General features: G+C 48.4%; 1 protein-coding gene across 1 annotated transcript in view; it reads right to left on the bottom strand.

Moving 5' to 3' along the window:
- WDR19 (WD repeat domain 19) overlaps nucleotides 1-18,716 on the bottom strand; it is a 237,992-nt gene that overhangs the window by 116,669 nt on the left and 102,607 nt on the right. The window contains exon 9 of the mRNA XM_063957071.1: nucleotides 12,775-13,864. Within this exon, the coding sequence (XP_063813141.1) occupies nucleotides 12,775-13,864 (1,090 nt within the window). The remainder of the gene's footprint in view (nucleotides 1-12,774; nucleotides 13,865-18,716) is intronic.

The raw sequence follows: 18,716 nt of genomic DNA, 5'->3' as shown, positions 1-18,716 counted from the left end.
TAGTATTAGCACCCATGCCATCTACCCTTAGGTGATTTTAATCAGCACAAGTTCCTGCTTTGCTGTATACATATCAGAATGGGCACTGTTATACTAACTATCTTAGTTCTTAGAGTGTGCACCTGCATTTTCTATTTCCTGCATGGTACTGTAAGTCTCGGCATGGTCGCACATCTTATGTTTAAAATTAGTAAAAGCACCCCTCCCATCTGCCCTTAGGAGATTTTAATCAGCAGTGATTCATGCAATGCTGTGTACATATTAGAATGTGCGCTATTATGGTAAATCCTTGATAAATTAATGTGTTACAATGAGGGAGGTTAGGGACCCATCTGATGGGTTTCACCTTGACACGGTGGATGGACAGGCATCTTTGGTTAAACGTGCTAAGAACCTCATTTGCAGTCCATGTTAATTGAAGGGTTTGTCATAATTATTTCAACGATCATTATTCTTAGGAGGATATCCAATTAGCCCCGGTAATTTACTCCAAATAAACCAGCACAAGTGGTGGCTTATTGGGGGTTACCTGATGCTGCACCGGGTTGCCGGCTGCTGAAAGCTCCAGATGCAGCGCTGCTCCTCTGGCTCCCCCCGGTCACATAGCCGCTCCCCATCATGTGACCGCTGCTGGTGGCGGGGGAGGGATGCGGTCACAGCGCTGCCCCTGCTTCCACATCGGGGGTCACTGTGCCGAGTGGCAGTTTCTGGGTCGTCTGGCAGGCGAGACCAAATCCCCAGAAACAACCCCGTTTTCACACTGTTTCTACCGAAATCACACAGGTTTCAGGCATTTTTTTTTTACAGGCGATCAATCTGGATAGCTTGTAAAAAAAAATCATTGAAACATCGGGAAAAATCGTGACTAACATACATTTTTCGCACCCGATGTATTGCTGGGACTAATAGTATATCCCCCTTAGTGCTTGAAGTGGGCACCTGCAAACTCTTCTTCCTGGTATTGCAATTCTCGGCATAGTAGCTCCTCTTATTATGTTCAAATTAAACTGTGCAGTCCAAGTCCCCTAAACCCTTTTCCATGACATCTCACAGTGTATGGTAAGCTTATTGTAAACTAAATCTTACAGTGTATGCAAAAAATGTGAGATGGCTACACAGAGAGATAGTGATTGATAGAGAGATATTAGAGGTGAAATCCATAGAGTTAAAATATACAGTTTGAGTATCCCTTAACCAAAATGCTTGGGACCAGAAATATTTTAGATGTCGGATTTTTCCGGATTTTGGAATAATTGCATACCATAATGAGATATCATGGCGATGGGACCTAAGTCTAAGCACAGAATGCATTTATGTTTCATTTACACCTTATACACACACAGCCTGAAGGTCATTTAATACAATATTTTAATAACTGTGTATTAAACAAAATTTGTGTACATTGAGCCATCAGAAAACAAAGACTATCTCACTGTCGCTCAAAAAATTCCGTATTTCGGAATATTTGGATATGGGATACTCAACCTGTATCATATCAGTAGACTGAACATGTGAGTGGCTTGCATCATAAACAGCCTTTGTAATAGCACTTAAGGCCGATATAGATGGGCCGATTTGGGGAGAGATGTGTGCTGAGCGAACCGCTCAGAGTCAGCACACATCTCTCCCGCCGCTCAGCACAGCGCAATGTGTGCTGAGCGTGCGGGGGGAGACGGGGGGGCCGCTCATTTCACCCAGCGGGTGAAGTGAGCGACCCGCTAGATTCAGGTCAATCTAGCAGCAGCGATACCGATGCGTGGGGATGCGCATCACTATCGCTGTGGGGGGTACACACGAAGCGATAATGCTTAAATTCTAAGCAATCTGACTAATATCGCTCCGTGAGTACCCCCCTTTAGTGTCCATATACAAGACAATGGCCCAAATGTATTAAGCCTTAACAAGTGATAAAGTGGAGACGGATAAAGAGTGATAAATGACCGGCCAACCAGCTCCTAACTGTCATTTTTCAAACACGGCCTGTGACATGACAGTTAGGAGCTGATTGGTTGGTCATTTATCACTTATCCATCTCCACTTTATCTCTTGTTAAGGCTTAATACATTTGGGCCATGTCTGACATACAGCTGATAATGGACAGTTTTATCTGCTAAAATGACACCATCTCACAGTGTAGGGTAAGCTTATTTTACTGTAAATGTTATATGCAAATAAATATAGAAATGCAGGCAGGTTAAGGCTGATGTCCTCAGTAGGCTGATCTTATGACTGCCTCACATCATAATCACCCTTTCTGATGTCACTTGGCATTGGTATACAGTACAACCCAGTGCTTGATATAGAAGTTAGTTATTAGTTGTATATGCTGATATGACATCTCTCATTGTATGGTAACCTTATTGCATCGTAAATATAGACATATAGAGATAGGCAGATATCCAAAGTGAAATGCGTGGGTTTATCACATCAGAAGGATGATCATGTTTGTGGCTTATGTCATAAACAGCCTTTGTGATGTCACTTAGTGTTTGTATACAAAATAATATTTGATATAGAACTGTCCTATATCAGCTGTATCTGCTAATATGACATCTCATGGTATAAAAATAGGATTTTGGTTACCTACCGGTAAATCCTTTTCTCGTAGTCCATAGAGGATGCTGGGGTCCACATTAGTACCATGGGGTATAGACTGGTCCACTAGGAGCCATTGACACTTTAAGAGTTTGAGAGTGTGGGCTGGCTCCTCCCTCTATGCCCCTCCTACCAGACTCAAAGGTATATGCAATTGCGGTCAAATTGCCGAAAATGTCGAAAAATGGGTCATTTTCGACACAAAAAACCTGTCGAATTTGATTCGACAATTCAATACAGTACTTTTCGACAAAAAACCTGCCGTGTCATTTTCGACTTTTGGCAATTCGACATTTTTTCAATTCGACATGTCTGCAATGTTAAAATGCGGCTTTTCGACAAAAGTATATTCAATTGAAGAATGTCGATTCGACAACAGTGCTTTTCGACAGTCATTTCGTCAATTTCATTCCGCTTCATTTTTCTGTCGTGATCTAATACATTTTTTTTAAAAACATGTATTTTTTTGGTGCTTCTTTTATTGCTAATAGCATATCTATTTATATTTGAAGGGATTATCTACTTGGTTTGTCTATTTAGGAGCCACAAGTATTATTTAATAGATTTTTTAAAATAATATTATTATTTTTTACTGACTACAATAATATGGAGAGATCAGTGCATGTTTTTCAGTTGGAAGGGGTGTGAAATGGTTAAAAACCATAAAAAAAAATTGTGTGGGGTCCCCCCTCTTAAGCATAACCAGCCTCGGGCTCTTTGAGCCGGTCCTGGTTGTAAAAATACGGGGGGGCGGGGGGGGAATGACAGGGGTTCCCCCGTATTTTAACAACCAGCACCGGGCTCTGCGCCTGGTCCTGGTGCAAAAAATACGGGGGACAAAAGACGTAGGGGTCCCCCGTATTTTTAACACCAGCACCGGGCTCCACTAGCCAGAGAGATAATGCCACAGCCGGGGGACACTTTTATATTGGTCCCTGCAGCCGTGGCATTAAATCCCCAACTAGTCAACCCTGGTCAGGGTACCCTGGAGGAGTGTGGACCCCTTAAATCAAGGGGTCCCCCCCTCCAGCCACCCAAGGGCCAGGGGTGAAACCCGAGGCTGTCCCCTCTATCCAAGGGCGGCGGATGGGGGGCTGATAGCTTTTTGTGACCAAAAAAAAGAATATTGTTTTTTGTAGCAGAACTACAAGTCCCAGCAAGCCTCCCCCGCAAGCTGGTACTTGGAGAATCACAAGTACCAGCATGTGGGGGGGGAAACAGGCCCCCTGGTACCTGTAGTTCTACTACAAAAAAAATACCCTCCAAAAAAAACACAACGCACACACCGTGACAGTATAACTTTATTACATACATGCACACTTACATTCATACATACTTACCTATGTTGACACGAAGAGTCGGTCCCCTTCTCCACGTAGAATCCACGGGGTACCTGTAAATAAAATTATACTCACAATAATCCTGTGTAGATCGGTCCTCTTCTTTGTTTGTAATCGAGATACAATGTAGCGCAAAGGCGCTCCATTGTATCCAATGGTGGGAACTTTGCGGTCTGCGGTAGACCGCGAGGTTAAGTGGGGGCACTCTTGTGGTTGATACTACATTGTATCTCGAGTGCGCCACCTGACTGACAGTTCAGGCGCGCACAGCCAATCAGGAGAGTGCCATGACGTGGCGCTCCCTGATTGGCTGAAGGGACCCTCTTTGACAGCAGTCACGGGGGGTCCCGCCAGTCGGGGGAAGGGGTCCCATGTGTAAACATGGGACCCCTTTCAGTGCGTGGATTCGGGTTCTTCGTTTCGTTTCTTACAAAGAAGAGGACCGATTTGGGTATTTTTTTTGTAGTAGAACTACAGGTACCAGCAGGCCCGTTTCCCCCCCGCATGCTGGTACTTGTGGTTCTCCAAGTACCAGCTTGCGGGGGAGGCTTGCTGGGACTTGTAGTTCTGCTACAAAAAAATAAGAATTTACTTACCGATAATTCTATTTCTCATAGTCCGTAGTGGATGCTGGGGACTCCGTAAGGACCATGGGGATAGCGGCTCCGCAGGAGACTGGGCACATCTAAAGAAAGCTTTAGGACTAACTGGTGTGCACTGGCTCCTCCCCCTATGACCCTCCTCCAAGCCTCAGTTAGGATACTGTGCCCGGACGAGCGTACACAATAAGGAAGGATTTTGAATCCCGGGTAAGACTCATACCAGCCACACCAATCACACCGTATAACTTGTGATCTGAACCCAGTTAACAGTATGATAACAGAGGAGCCTCTGAAAAGATGGCTCCCAACAATAATAACCCGATTTTTGTAACAATAACTATGTACAAGTATTGCAGACAATCCGCACTTGGGATGGGCGCCCAGCATCCACTACGGACTATGAGAAATAGAATTATCGGTAAGTAAATTCTTATTTTCTCTAACGTCCTAAGTGGATGCTGGGGACTCCGTAAGGACCATGGGGATTATACCAAAGCTCCCAAACGGGCGGGAGAGTGCGGATGACTCTGCAGCACCGAATGAGAGAACTCCAGGTCCTCCTCAGCCAGGGTATCAAATTTGTAGAATTTTGCAAACGTGTTTGCCCCTGACCAAGTAGCTGCTCGGCAAAGTTGTAAAGCCGAGACCCCTCGGGCAGCCGCCCAAGATGAGCCCACTTTCCTTGTGGAACGGGCTTTTACAGATTTTAGCTGTGGCAGGCCTGCCACAGAATGTGCAAGCTGAATTGTACTACAAATCCAACGAGCAATAGTCTGCTTAGAAGCAGGAGCACCCAGCTTGTTGGGTGCATACAGGATAAACAGCGAGTCAGATTTCCTGACTCCAGCCGTCCTGGAATATTTTCAGGGCCCTGACAACATCCAGCAACTTGGATTCCTCCAAGTCCCTAGTAGCCGCAGGCACCACAATAGGTTGGTTCAGGTGAAAACGCTGGAACCACCTTAGGGAGAAACTGAGGACGAGTCCTCAATTCCGCCCTGTCCGAATGGAAAATCAGATAAGGGCTTTTACAGGATAAAGCCGTCAATTCTGACACGCGCCTGGCCCAGGCCAGGGCCAACAGCATGACCACTTTCCATGTGAGATATTTTAACTCCACAGATTTAAGTGGTTCAAACCAATGTGACTTTTGGAACCCAAACTACATTGAGATCCCAAATTGCCACTGGAGGCACAAAAGGAGGCTGTATATGCAGTACCCCTTTTACAAACGTCTAAACTTCAGGGACTGAAGCTAGTTCTTTTTTGGAAGAAAATTGACAGGGCCGAAATCTGAACCTTAATGGACCCCAATTTCAGGCCCATAGACACTCCTGTTTGCAGGAAATGTAGGAATCGACCCAGTTGAATTTCCTCCGTCGGGCCTTACTGGCCTCGCACTACGCAACATATTTTCGCCAATTGCGGTGATAATGTTTTTGCGGTTACATCCTTCCTGGCTTTAGATCAGGATATGGATTACTTCATCCGGAATGCCTTTTTTCCTTCAGGATCCGGTGTTCAACCGGCATGCCGTCAAACGCAGCAGCGGTAAATCTTGGAACAGACAGGGTCCTTGCTGGAGCAGGTCCCTTCTTAGAGGTAGAGGCCACGGATCCTCCGTGAGCATCTCTTGAAGTTCCGGTTACCAAGTCCTTCTTGGCCAATCCGGAGCCACGAATATAGTGCTTTCTCCTCTCCATCTTATCAATCTCAGTACCTTGGGTATGAGAGGCAGGGGAGGGAACACATACACTGACTGGTACACCCATGGTGTTACCAGAGCGTCTACAACTATTGCCTGAGGGTCTCTTGACCTGGCGCAATACCTGTCGAGTTTTTTAATCATGTGGACGACTTCTGGGTGAAATCCCCACTCTCCCGGGTGGAGGTCGTGCTGAGGAAGTCTGCTTCCCAGTTGTCCACTCCCGGAATGAATACTGTTGACAGTGCTATCACATGATTTTCCGCCCAGCGAAGAATCCCTGCAGCTTCTGCCATTGCCCTCCTGCTTCTTGTGCCACCCTGTCTGTTTACGTGGGTGACTGCCATGATGTTGTCCGACTGGATCAACACCGGCTGACCTTGAAGCAGAGGTCTTGCTAAGCTTAGAGCATTGTAAATGGCCCTTAGCTTCAGGATATTTATGTGAAGTGATGTATCCAGGCTTGACCCTAAGCCCTGGATATTCCTTCCCTGTGTGACTGCTCCCAGCCTCGCAGGCTGGCATCCGTGGTCACCAGGACCCAGTCCTGAATGCCGAATCTGCGGCCCTCTAGAAGATGAGCACTCTGCAACCACCACAGGATGGATACCCTTGTCCTTGGTGACAGGGTTATCCGCTGATGCATCTGCAAATGCGACCCGGACCATTTGTCCAGTAGTTTCCACTGGAAAGTTCTTGCGTGGAATCTAACGAATGGGATTGCTTCGTAGGAAGCCACCATTTTTACCCAGAACCCTTGTGCATTGATGCACTGAGCCTTGGTTCGGTTTTAGGAGGTTCCTGACTAGCTCGGATAACTCCCTGGCTTTCTCTTCCGGGAGAAACACCTTTTTTCTGGACTGTGTCCAGGAACATCCCTAGGAAACAGAAGATAAGTTGTCGGAACCAGCTGCGATTTTGGAATATTGAGAATCCAATCGTGCTGCCGCAACACTACCTGAGATAGTGCTACACCGACTTCCAACTGTTCCCTGGATCTTACCCTTATCAGGGAATCGTCCAAGTAAGGGATAACTAAAATTTCCTTCCTTCGAAGGGATATCATTTCGGCCATTACCTTGGTAAAGACCCGGGGTGCCGTGGACCATCCCTACGGCAGCGTCTGAACTGATAGTGACAGTTCTGTACCATAACCTGAGGTACCCTTGGTGAGAAGGGTAAATTTTGACATGAAGGTAAGCATCCTTGATGTCCCGAGACATCATGTAGTCCCCTTCTTCCAGGTTCGCAATCACTGCTCTGAGTGACTCAATCTTGAATTTGAACCTCTGCATGTAAGTGTTCAAAGATTTTAGATTTTAGATTTAGATTTAGAATCGGTCTCACCGAGCCGTCTGGCTTCGGTACCACAATAGTGTGGAATAATACCCCCGTTCCCTGTTGCAGGAGGGGTACCTTGATTATCACCTGCTGGGAATACAGCTTGTGAATGGCTTCCAAAACTGCCTCCCTGTCAGAGGGAGACGTCGGTAAAGCCGACTTTTGGAAACGGCGAGGGGGAGACGTCTCGAATTCCAATATGTACCCTTGAGATATTACCTGAAGGATCCAGGGGTCTACTTGCGAGTGAGCCCACTGCGCACTGAAATTCATTGAGAACGAGCCCCCACCGTGCCTGAGCTTGTAAGGCCCTAGCGTCATACTGAGGGCTTGGCAGAGGCGGGAAAGGGTTTCTGTTCCTGGGAACTGGCTAATCTCTTCAGCCTTTTCCCTCTCCCTCTGTCACGAGCAGAAAAGAGGAACCTTTTGTCCGCTTGCCAACAAAGGACTGCGCCTGATAATACGGCGTCTTATTTTGAGAGGCGACCTGGGGTACAAACGTGGATTTCCCAGTTGTTGCCGTGGCCACCAGGTCTAAAAGACCGACCCCAAATGTCCCTTTTCAAAGGCAATACTTCCAAATGCCGTTTGGAATCCGCATCACCTGACCATTTTACTGGTAGAATTGGACAACGCACTTATACTTGATGCCAGTCGGCAAATATTCCGCTGTGCATCATGCATATATAGAAATGCATCTTTTAAATGCTCTATAGGCAATAATATACTATCCTTATCTAGGATATCAATATTTCCAGTCAGGGAATCCGACCATGCCAACCCAGCACTGCACCTCCAGGCTGAGGCGATTGCTGGTCGCAGTATAACACCAGTATGTGTGTGAATACATTTTTGGATACCCTCCTGTTTTCTATCAGCAGGATACTTAAGGGCGGCCATCTCATGAGAGGGTAGAGCCCTTGTTCTTATAAGCGTGTGAGCGCCTTATCCCCCCTAGGGGGTGTTTCCCAACGCACCCTAACCTCTGGCGGGAAAGGGTATACACCAATACTTTTTAAGAAATTATCAATTGTTATCGGGGGGAAACCCACGCATCATCACACACCTCATTTTACTTCTCAGATTCAGGAAAACTACAGGTAGTTTTTCCCTCACCGAACATAATACCCCTTTTTGGTGGTACTCGTATTATCAGAAATGTATAAAACATTTTCCATTGTCTCAATCATGTAACGTGTGGCCCTACTGGAAATCACGGTTGTCTCTTCACCGTCGACACAGGAGTCAGTATCCGTGTCGGCGTCTGTATCTGCCATCTGAGGTAACGGGCGCTTTAGAGCCCCTGACGGCCTATGAGACGTCTGGACAGGCACAAGCTGAGTAGCCGGCTGTCTCATGTCAACCACTGTTTTTTTATACAGAGCTGACACTGTCACGTAATTTTCAACAGTACATCCACTCAGGTGTCGACCCCCTAGGTGGTGACATCACTGTTACAGACACTCTGCTCCGTCTCCACATCATTTTTCTCCTCATACATGTCGACACAAACGTACCGACACACAGCACACACACAGGGAATGCTCTGATAGAGGACAGGACCCCACTAGCCCTTTGGGGAGACAGAGGGAGAGTATGCCAGCACACACCAGAGCGCTATATATATATATACAGGGATAACCTTATATAAGTGTTTTTCCCCTTATAGCTGCTGTATGTTTTAATACTGCGCCTAATTAGTGCCCCCCTCTCTTTTTTTAACCCTTTCTGTAGTGTATGCAGGGAAGAGCCAGGGAGCTTCCCTCCAACTGAGCTGTGAGGGAAAATGGCGCCAGTGTGCTGAGGAGATAGGCTCCGCCCCCTTTCCGGCGGCCTTATCTCCCGTTTTTCTGTATATTCTGGCAGGGGTTAAATGCATCCATATAGCCCAGGAGCTATATGTGATGTATTTTTTTGCCATGTAAGGTATTTTTATCATGTTTTATTGCGTCTCAGGGCGCCCCCCCCAGCGCCCTGCACCCTCAGTGACCGGAGTATGAAGTGTGCTGAGAGCAATGGCGCACAGCTGCAGTGCTGTGCGCTACCTTATTGAAGACAGGAACGTCTTCTGCCGCCGATTTCTCCGGACCTCTTCGCTCTTCTGGCTCTGTAAGGGGGCCGGCGGCGCGGCTCCGGGACCCATCCAGGCTGGGCCTGTGATCGTCCCTCTGGAGCTAATGTCCAGTAGCCAAGAAGCCCAATCCACTCTGCACTCAGGTGAGTTCGCTTCTTCTCCCCTTAGTCCCTCGATGCAGTGAGCCTGTTGCCAGCAGGTCTCACTGAAAATAACAAACCTAAACTAAAACTTTCACTAAGAAGCTCAGGAGAGCCCCTAGTGTGCACCCTTCTCGTCGGGCACAGAAATCTAACTGAGGCTTGGAGGAGGGTCATAGGGGGAGGAGCCAGTGCACACCAGTTAGTCCTAAAGCTTTCTTTAGATGTGCCCAGTCTCCTGCGGAGCCGCTATCCCCATGGTCCTTACGGAGTCCCCAGCATCCACTTAGGACGTTAGAGAAACAATATTCTTTTTTTTGTCACAAAAGGCTATCAGCCCCCCATCTGCCGCCCTTGGATGGGGGGGACAGCCTCGGGCTTCACCCCTGGCCCTTGGGTGGCTGGAGGGGGGGACCCCTTGATTTAAGGGGTCCCCACTCCTCCAGGGTACCCCGGCCAGGGTTGACTAGTTGGGGATTTAATGCCACGGCCGCAGGGACCAATATAAAAGTGTCCCCCGGCTGTGGCATTATCTCTCTGGCTAGTGGAGCCCGGTGCTGGTGTTAAAAATACGGGGGACCCCTACGTCTTTTGTCCCCCCTGTAATTTCCCACCCCATATTTTTACAACCAGGACCGGATCAAAGAGCCCGAGGGTGGTTATGCTTAGGAGGGGGGACCCCACACATTTTTTTTCGGGATTTATTGAACACTTTTGTGCCGTCCATGAAGTCGCCCACTATTCGTCAATTGGTCCGTTTTTCGACAGCGGGACTGTCGAATCCGTTATTTATTGAATATGTTGAATTCGGGTCCCGGCGGGAGGGTTTCGCCTGTCGAATTGTGTTGAATCCAAAAACGGTCGAATTCCAGCCAGAATTCGACCGCAATTGCATATACCCCTCAGTCTAGAAACTGTGCCCGAGAAGACGGACATCTTTGATAGAAGGATTTAACACAGATAGTGGCGAGATTCATACCAGCTCACACATACAAGGCACATCAAGCTAGCTTAGCTTGAAAACTCAACAACTGCTGAAACATTACTTACCAAGCAACAATGCAGTACTCAACTAAACAAAGTCTTACTGAACCAGATAACGTTTGCAGGAAAACGAAGCGCTGGCGGGCGCCCAGCATCCTCTACGGACTACGAGAAAAGGATTTACCGGTAGGTAACCAAAATCCTATTTTCTCTTACGTCCTAGAGGATGCTGTGGTCCACATTAGTACCATGGGGATGTACCAAAGCTCCCAGAACTGGAGGGATAGCGCGGAGGCTCCTGCAGAACTGATTGACTGAACTTCAGATCATCAGAGGCCAAAGTATCGAATTTGTAAAACTTTGCAAACGTGTTCGACCCAGGCCAAGTTGCAGCTTGGCAAAGTTGCAATGCCGAGACATCCCAGGCAGCCGCCCAGGAAGACCCTACCTTACGAGTAGAGTGGGCCTTAACAGATTTTGTACATGGCAGTCCTGCCGTGGAATAAATAAGAATTTACTCACCGGTAATTCTATTTCTCGTAGTCCGTAGTGGATGCTGGGAACTCCGTAAGGACCATGGGGAATAGCGGGCTCCGAAGGAGGCTGGGCACTCTAGAAAGATCTTAGACTACCTGGTGTGCACTGGCTACTCCCACTATGACCCTCCTCCAAGCCTCAGTTAGGTACTGTGCCCGGACGAGCGTACACAATAAGGAAGGATTTTGAAGACTCATACCAGCCACACCAATCACACCGTACAACTCGTGATATGAAACACAGTTAACAGTATGAAACAATAGAGCCTCTCAACAGATGGCTCAACAATAACCCGATTTAGTTAACAATAACTATGTACAAGTAATGCAGATAAACTGCACTTGGGATGGGCGCCCAGCATCCACTACGGACTACGAGAAATAGAATTACCGGTGAGTAAATTCTTATTTTCTCTAACGTCCTAGTGGATGCTGGGAACTCCGTAAGGACCATGGGGATTATACCAAAGCTCCCAAACGGGCGGGAGAGTGCGGATGACTCTGCAGCACCGAATGAGAGAACTCCAGGTCCTCCTCAGCCAGGGTATCAAATTTGTAGAATTTTGCAAACGTGTTTGCCCCTGACCAAGTAGCTGCTCGGCAAAGTTGTAAAGCCGAAACCCCTCGGGCAGCCGCCCAAGATGAGCCCACCTTCCTTGTGGAATGGGCATTGACAGATTTTGGCTGTGGCAGGCCTGCCACAGTATGTGCAAGCTGAATTGTACTACAAATCCAACGAGCAATAGTCTGCTTAGAAGCAGGAGCACCCAGCTTGTTGGGTGCATATAGGATAAACAGCGAGTCAGATTTTCTGACTCCAGCCGTCCTGGAAACATATATTTTCAGGGCCCTGACAACGTCTAGCAACTTGGAGTCCTCCAAATCCTTAGTAGCCGCAGGCACCACAATAGGCTGGTTCAGGTGAAACGCTGACACCACCTTAGGGAGAAACTGGGGACGAGTCCTCAATTCTGCCCTATCCATATGGAAAATCAAATAAGGGCTTTTACAAGACAAAGCCGCCAATTCTGATACTCGCCTGGCAGAAGCCAAGGCCAATAACATAACCACCTTCCATGTGAGATATTTCAGATCCACGGTTATTAGTGGTTCAAACCAAAGTGATTTTCTAAAGAAGGATGGATGAATATATACAGGGGATTGAAGAATCACATATAGAATCTTAGGTAGTAATATCATTTTCACGAGGCTGACCCTGCCAGATACAGTCAATGGAAGCTTACACCAAGTCTTAGATTTACGAGCAGCCTGTTGCATGATCGGATCAAGGTTCAAAGGTGTAAAGTCAGAGGGATCATTGGTTACCTGAATCCCAAGATATTTAAATTTCGCCGTCCAACATAGCGGTAGGGAGACTTTAGGAACAGCAGGGGGGGGGCCAATCACAGGCATAATGGAGGATTTAGACCAGTTAATATGAAGGCCTGAGTATTCACCGAACTCCTCAATCAATTGCAACAATATAGGCATAGACTTGGTGTAATCCTGCAAGAACAGCAGCATGTCGTCCGCGTAGAGGGCAATCCTGTCCTCCCGAGGGCCAGTATGAATGCCCACTATACCCGGATGGGACCTTATTAGACAGGCTAAAGGCTCGATGGCCAGGGCAAACAGGGTTGGGGACAGAGGGCATCCCTGTCTGGTCCCGCGATACAAGCGGAACGAGGGAGATACATAGCCGTTCACCGAGATCCTGGCGGTCGGGTGTTGATAAAGTAATTTAACCCATCTTATAAAATTAGGTCCGAATCCCATACATGTCATGACTTCCCATAGATAGGACCACTCAATACTGTCAAATGCCTTAGCGGCATCCAGTGAGACCACTACCGAGTCGGAGGGAAAGTCATGCGGGACTTGTAAAATGGTATATAATCTACGTAGGTTAATAGAAGTGGACATCCCTGGCATAAAGCCAGTCTGGTCGGAGTGGATAATGGAGGTGATTACTGTGTTAAGTCGAACAGCTAAAATCTTGGCCAGAATCTTAGCGTCGGTGGGAATCAATGATATCGGTCTATAGGATTCTGGGGATTTAGGGTCCTTTCCGGGCTTCGGGATTACTATAATAACCGCCTCCGCCATAGAGGGGGGAAGTTGATCATTAACAAAAATATCTGAATATAGGGCGTGAAGCCGAGGACCAAAGAAATCAATGTGGGTCTTGTATACCTCTGAGGGGATGCCATCATAGCCCGGTGCCTTGCCGTTGGGAGACAAGCCAATAGCTGCCGTTACCTCATCCAGAGTCAGGGGTGCCTCCAACACCTCAGAGGCCTCCGAGGAGAGTGTGGGTAGGGGAATATTTCTTAAATAAGCGGAGATGTCTGATGCCGAGTCTACCAGTTGTGAACTGTAGACCTCAGCATAGTAAGAGCGGAATAGCTGCGCAATGTCCGGCGTGGTGTTCACAAGGGAGCCATCGCTACCGGTCATCTGGGCAATGGTAGATCCTGGGCGGTCACTGTGCACCAAGCGGGCCAGCAGGCCACCTGGCCTATCGCCCTGCATATAAATATTAGTAGCCTGGAATAGAAGCGAGCGCGAGTTTTTATCAGACAGATGAGCCACCCAAGCCGACTGGGCCGCCAGCCAGCGTATCTTCAGTGCAGGGGTGCCATCTACCAAGTATCTAGATTCCAAATTTCTGGTGTCACTCTCAAGGGTTCGCTCTCTTTCCCTGCAGGACGTTTTAAGGGCAGAAATGCGTCTAATATACGTACCCCTCAGGAAGGCCTTAAACGAATCCCAGACCACTGTTCCCGAGGCCGAGCCCACATTGTCATTAAAATAGCCCTCCCACTGAGTCGCCTGGTCAGAGCAGTCACCCATTTGTAACAGCCAGGAAGGATGAAGTTTCCAATATGAATGTCCCCTCTGTCTCTCCACAGCGAGAGTCAACACCACAGGGGAGTGATCAGATATACCCCGGGCCTCATACTGGACGTCAACCACCCTGGGGAGAAGAACGGGGGACAGCAGGGTCAGGTCGATTCTGGAGAACGAACCATGCGTGCCAGAAAAGCATGAAAACTGGCTAGTAGTAGGGTGTCGAACTCTCCACACATCCACCCACTGCAAATTATTCAGAAAATCAGCAAATTTAGTAGGACTAGAGCGCACCCCAGCAGCCTGCGGAGAGCGCCATCTGTCTAAAGCTAAATTAGTAACATTGTTAAAGTCACCCAAGCAGACCACCGGGGTGTCCGGGGAGGAGGCTATGAATGAAGCAGCCTGCTGTAGCACATCGTACGAGAAGGGGGGGGGGATATAAACCGCCAGTATGTAGTAGGGTTGGGAACTTAATCTACAGTCAAGGAACACAAAACGACCGTACTGATCAGTTTTGACCGACACCAGCTCAAATTGGACCGATTTCCTTATCAGGATTGACACTCCCCTGGAGGAAGAGGAGTGAGAAGCGTGATAGGCCCAGCCCACCCAGGGTCTTCTAAGTGACAGTAACCTATTCCCTTCCAAGCGAGTCTCGCAGAGACACGCAATATCCGGGCCATATTTCCGAAGTGTAGTCAAAACTAAGGAACGTTTTATCTTATTATTTAAACCTCGAACATTCCATGTCAGAAATTTCAAATTAGCCATAGACCTGGTAGTATGCTATGTAGTAACCTAGAGGAACAACCCAGGGAGTGTTCCTGGAAATCGCTAATACGAGCAGGAACAGTGCTATAATACTCAAACCCTGAAACTTATACGACAGTGTCCAATGCATCAAACATACTTCCCACAACAACAAAAAACATACTCAAAAACAAATTGAAGCATGAGAAAAATAACAAACTATAGAAAGAAAAAAACTTGCAGAAGGAACCGCAACAAGCTGCTCGTTGATCTCCCCCTCCCTCCCCGTATACCACCCCTAACTTCGGCATACTTAAATCCCAAACAATCAAATCCAACTCTCAAATGCTAATTTCAGGCAAAGCCCTCAACCAGATCAAGCGAGCAAGAATAAGAAAGAAAAAGAAAAAAAAATCCTGAGCCACCAACGCCAAGGGGGGGCTCCCTGGACAATGGGTAGAGGCCTCCGGTGATCCCCCCCAAACATTATACTATGCAGGGCCTCAGTCCGGGGCTAGCTGGCGCGCTCCCGGTGCATATCCGTCCAGCCATTGGGCCGCCTCTCTGGGGGAATTGAAGAATTTGGTTTCCCCGTCCGCTACCACCCTAAGGCGGGAAGGAAACAGCATAGAGTAGGAGAGGTTCAGGTCTCTGAGGCGCCTCTTGATAGGCATAAACTGGGCTCGATCCTTCTGGACGTCCGCGGCAAAATCAGGAAAAGCTGACACGGTAACTCCATTCCTGACAAGAGGGCCTTTTGTGCGTCCCAAACGGAGGACCGAGTCACGATCCCTATAATGCAGAAATTTGGCGATGAAGGTGCGCGGAGGGGCGCCAGGAGGTAGAGGACGAGATGGTATTCGATGTGCACGCTCCACCGTAAACTGTGCCGTGAAGGATTCAACGCCGTACAATTCCTTAAGCCATGACTCTAGGAAGGCCTCAGGCTGGGAGCCCTCCTCCTTCTCCGGCAGGTCAACAAAACGCACATTATTTCTACGCAGCCTTCCCTCCATGTCTAGTATCTTGGATTGAAGGGATGTTACTTGCTGGGTTACCGTGGAAATGCACTGTTTCATAGGACCGCACATATCCTCCAGATTCGAGACACGGGTTTCTGCCTCTCCCACTCTCTCTCGTATGCGTTGGACGTCCTGCCGAAGCAGTGAGAGATCACACTGCACTTTCTCCATCTTATCTGAAAGACGCTGCTCCGACCCTGCTATTGCCTCCAGCACTTGTTGAAGGGATGGAGCTGTTGGTGTGTTAGGGGATTCAGCAGCTGATGCAGATGGGGAGTAGGAGTGGGACGGAGAGGCCCCGTGCGTAGCAGCCTGCGAGGCCCGTATGTTAGGTGGATTAGGTTGTCTGACAAATTTCTCCAGCTTCGCCGCCGCCGCCGCGCGCTGGCCGTCCCGAACCATGGCGGGCAATGGGTAGTAACAAACACTCCGGTATATTTTTAGGTCAGAAATATAGAAGGAGACGGCAATAATAAATTTTTAAGGTTGTAATAAGCAGAAATACATCCACAGCTGGTCGTCTGAGTAATAGGTAAGTATAAAATAAGGTATTGGCAGCGTCTCAGAGTATAGGGGAGATCAGGAGCGATGCAGTCTTTTAGTATGTAAAATGAGATAGCAGATGCAGGCAAAATATAAATTGATCCCAGGAGGTAAAAGTCACTCACCAGTTGCAGATCAGGCAGCCTTTAAATGAGAATAATATCCCCTTTATGTCCTGGAGTAGCAGTCCAGAGCACTGGGGCCATGCAGCTGATCATGAAATGGCTGCAACATACAGAGCCCTCTTCCCCCTTCCAGGAGCTGCTGGGTGTGCTCCGGTGTTCGGGGCCACAGATTACAGCCCACAATCAAGAGGGGGACCAGCCGCTGCTTCCACACCTCTCCGCGGCGTCCAGCGGTGACAGCAGGCCGCCTCCAAGGCTCCGGACACAGCGCGGCCGGGAGACGCCAAAATTGAGGCCGGGGATCCGGAGGAGGTATAGGCCTCGGATCCGGAAGTGTGCCGCCGCGGCCGTACAGACCTCAGGGAGAGCGGGGAAGTCGCCTGCCGGTGCCCTGCAGCACAGTGAAGGGAAACAGGGTGGTTTGGCACACCAGAGGGTATCAGGATGGTATATAAGGATGTTTTATCCAGGGAGCTCCCGGGATCTGCTTCCTACTCCTGAGCTGCCGTGGCCACGCCCCACCAAACCAAAGTGATTTTAAGAAAACTCAACACCACGTTGAGATCCCAAGGTGCCACAGGAGGCACAAACGGGGGCTGACTATGCAGCACTCCTTTTATAAATGTCTGAACTTCAGGTACTGAAGCTAGTTCTTTTTTTGAAAGAAAATCGACAGAGCCGAGATCTGTACCTTAATGGAACCCAATTTAAGGCCCATAGTCACTCCTGCTTGCAGGAAATGCAGAAATCGACCTAGTTGAAATTCCTCTGTTGGGGCCCTTTCGGCCTCACACCATGCAACATATTTTCGCCATATGCGGTGATAATGAGTTGCTGTAACCTCTTTCCTGGCTTTAGTAAGCGTAGGAATTACTTCCTCCGGAATACCCTTTCCGGCGTTCAACCGCCATGCCGTCAAACGCAGCCGCGGTAAGTCTTGGAACAGACAGGGCCCCTGCTGCCGCAGGTCCTGACTGAGTGGCAGAGGCCATGGGTCCTCTGATATAAATTCTTGAAGTTCTGGGTACCAAGCTCTTCTTGGCCATCCACGAGTATCGTTCTTACTCCTCGCCTTCTTATTATTCTCAGTACCTTTGGTATGAGAGGCAGAGGGGAGAACACCTAAACCGACTGGTACACCCACGGTGTTACCAGAGCGTCCATAGCTATCGCCTGAGGGTCCCTTGACCTGGAGCAATATCTTTTATAGCTTTTTGTTAAGGCGGGACGCCATCATGTCCACCTGTGGCCTTTCCCAATGGTGTACAATCCTATTGGAAGACTTCTGGAGGAAGTCCCCATTCTCCCGGGTGGAGGTCGTGTCTGTTGAGAAGATCTGCTTCCCAGTTGTCCACTCCGGGAATGAACACTGCTGACAGTGCTAACACATGATTTTCCGCCTATCGGAGAATCCTTGTGGCTTCTGCCATCGCCATCCTGCTTTTTGTGCCGCCCTGTTGATTACATGGGCGACTGCCGTGATGTTGTCTGATTGGATCAGTACCGGCTGGTTTTGAAGCAGAGGCCTTGCTGGCCTCAGGGCATTGTAAATGGCCCTCAGATCCAGAATATTTATGTGTAGGGAAATAACCTGACTTGACCAAAGTCCCTGGAAGTTTCTTCCCTATGTGACTGCCCCCCAGCCTCAAAGGCTGGAATCCATGGTCACTAGGACCTAGTCCTGTATGCCGAACCTGCGGCCCTCTTGAAGATGGGCACTCTGCAGCCACCACAGTAGAGATACCCTGGTCCTTGGAGACAGGGTTATCAGCCTATGCATCGGAAGATGCGATCCGGACCACTTGTCCAACAGGTCCCTCTGAAAAGTTCTTGTATGGAACCTGCCTAATGGGATTGCTTCGTAAGAAGCTACCATTTTTCCCAGGACTCGCGTGCAATGATGCACCGCTACCTATTTTGGTTTCAGGAGGTCTCTGACTAGAGATGACAACTCCTTGGCTTTCTCCTCCGGGAGAAACACTATTTCTGGTTTATGTCCAGAACCATCCCCAGGAACAGTAGACATGTCATAGGAACCAGCTGTGACTTTGGACTGTTTAGAATCCACCTATGCTGTTATAGCACTTTCCAAAATAGTGCTACCCC

Source organism: Pseudophryne corroboree, chromosome 1, assembly GCF_028390025.1.
Source record: "Pseudophryne corroboree isolate aPseCor3 chromosome 1, aPseCor3.hap2, whole genome shotgun sequence".
Lineage (NCBI taxonomy): Eukaryota > Metazoa > Chordata > Amphibia > Anura > Myobatrachidae > Pseudophryne > Pseudophryne corroboree.
Note: the sequence above shows the minus strand (reverse complement) of the source record. Positions and strands in the feature narration are given on the sequence as shown.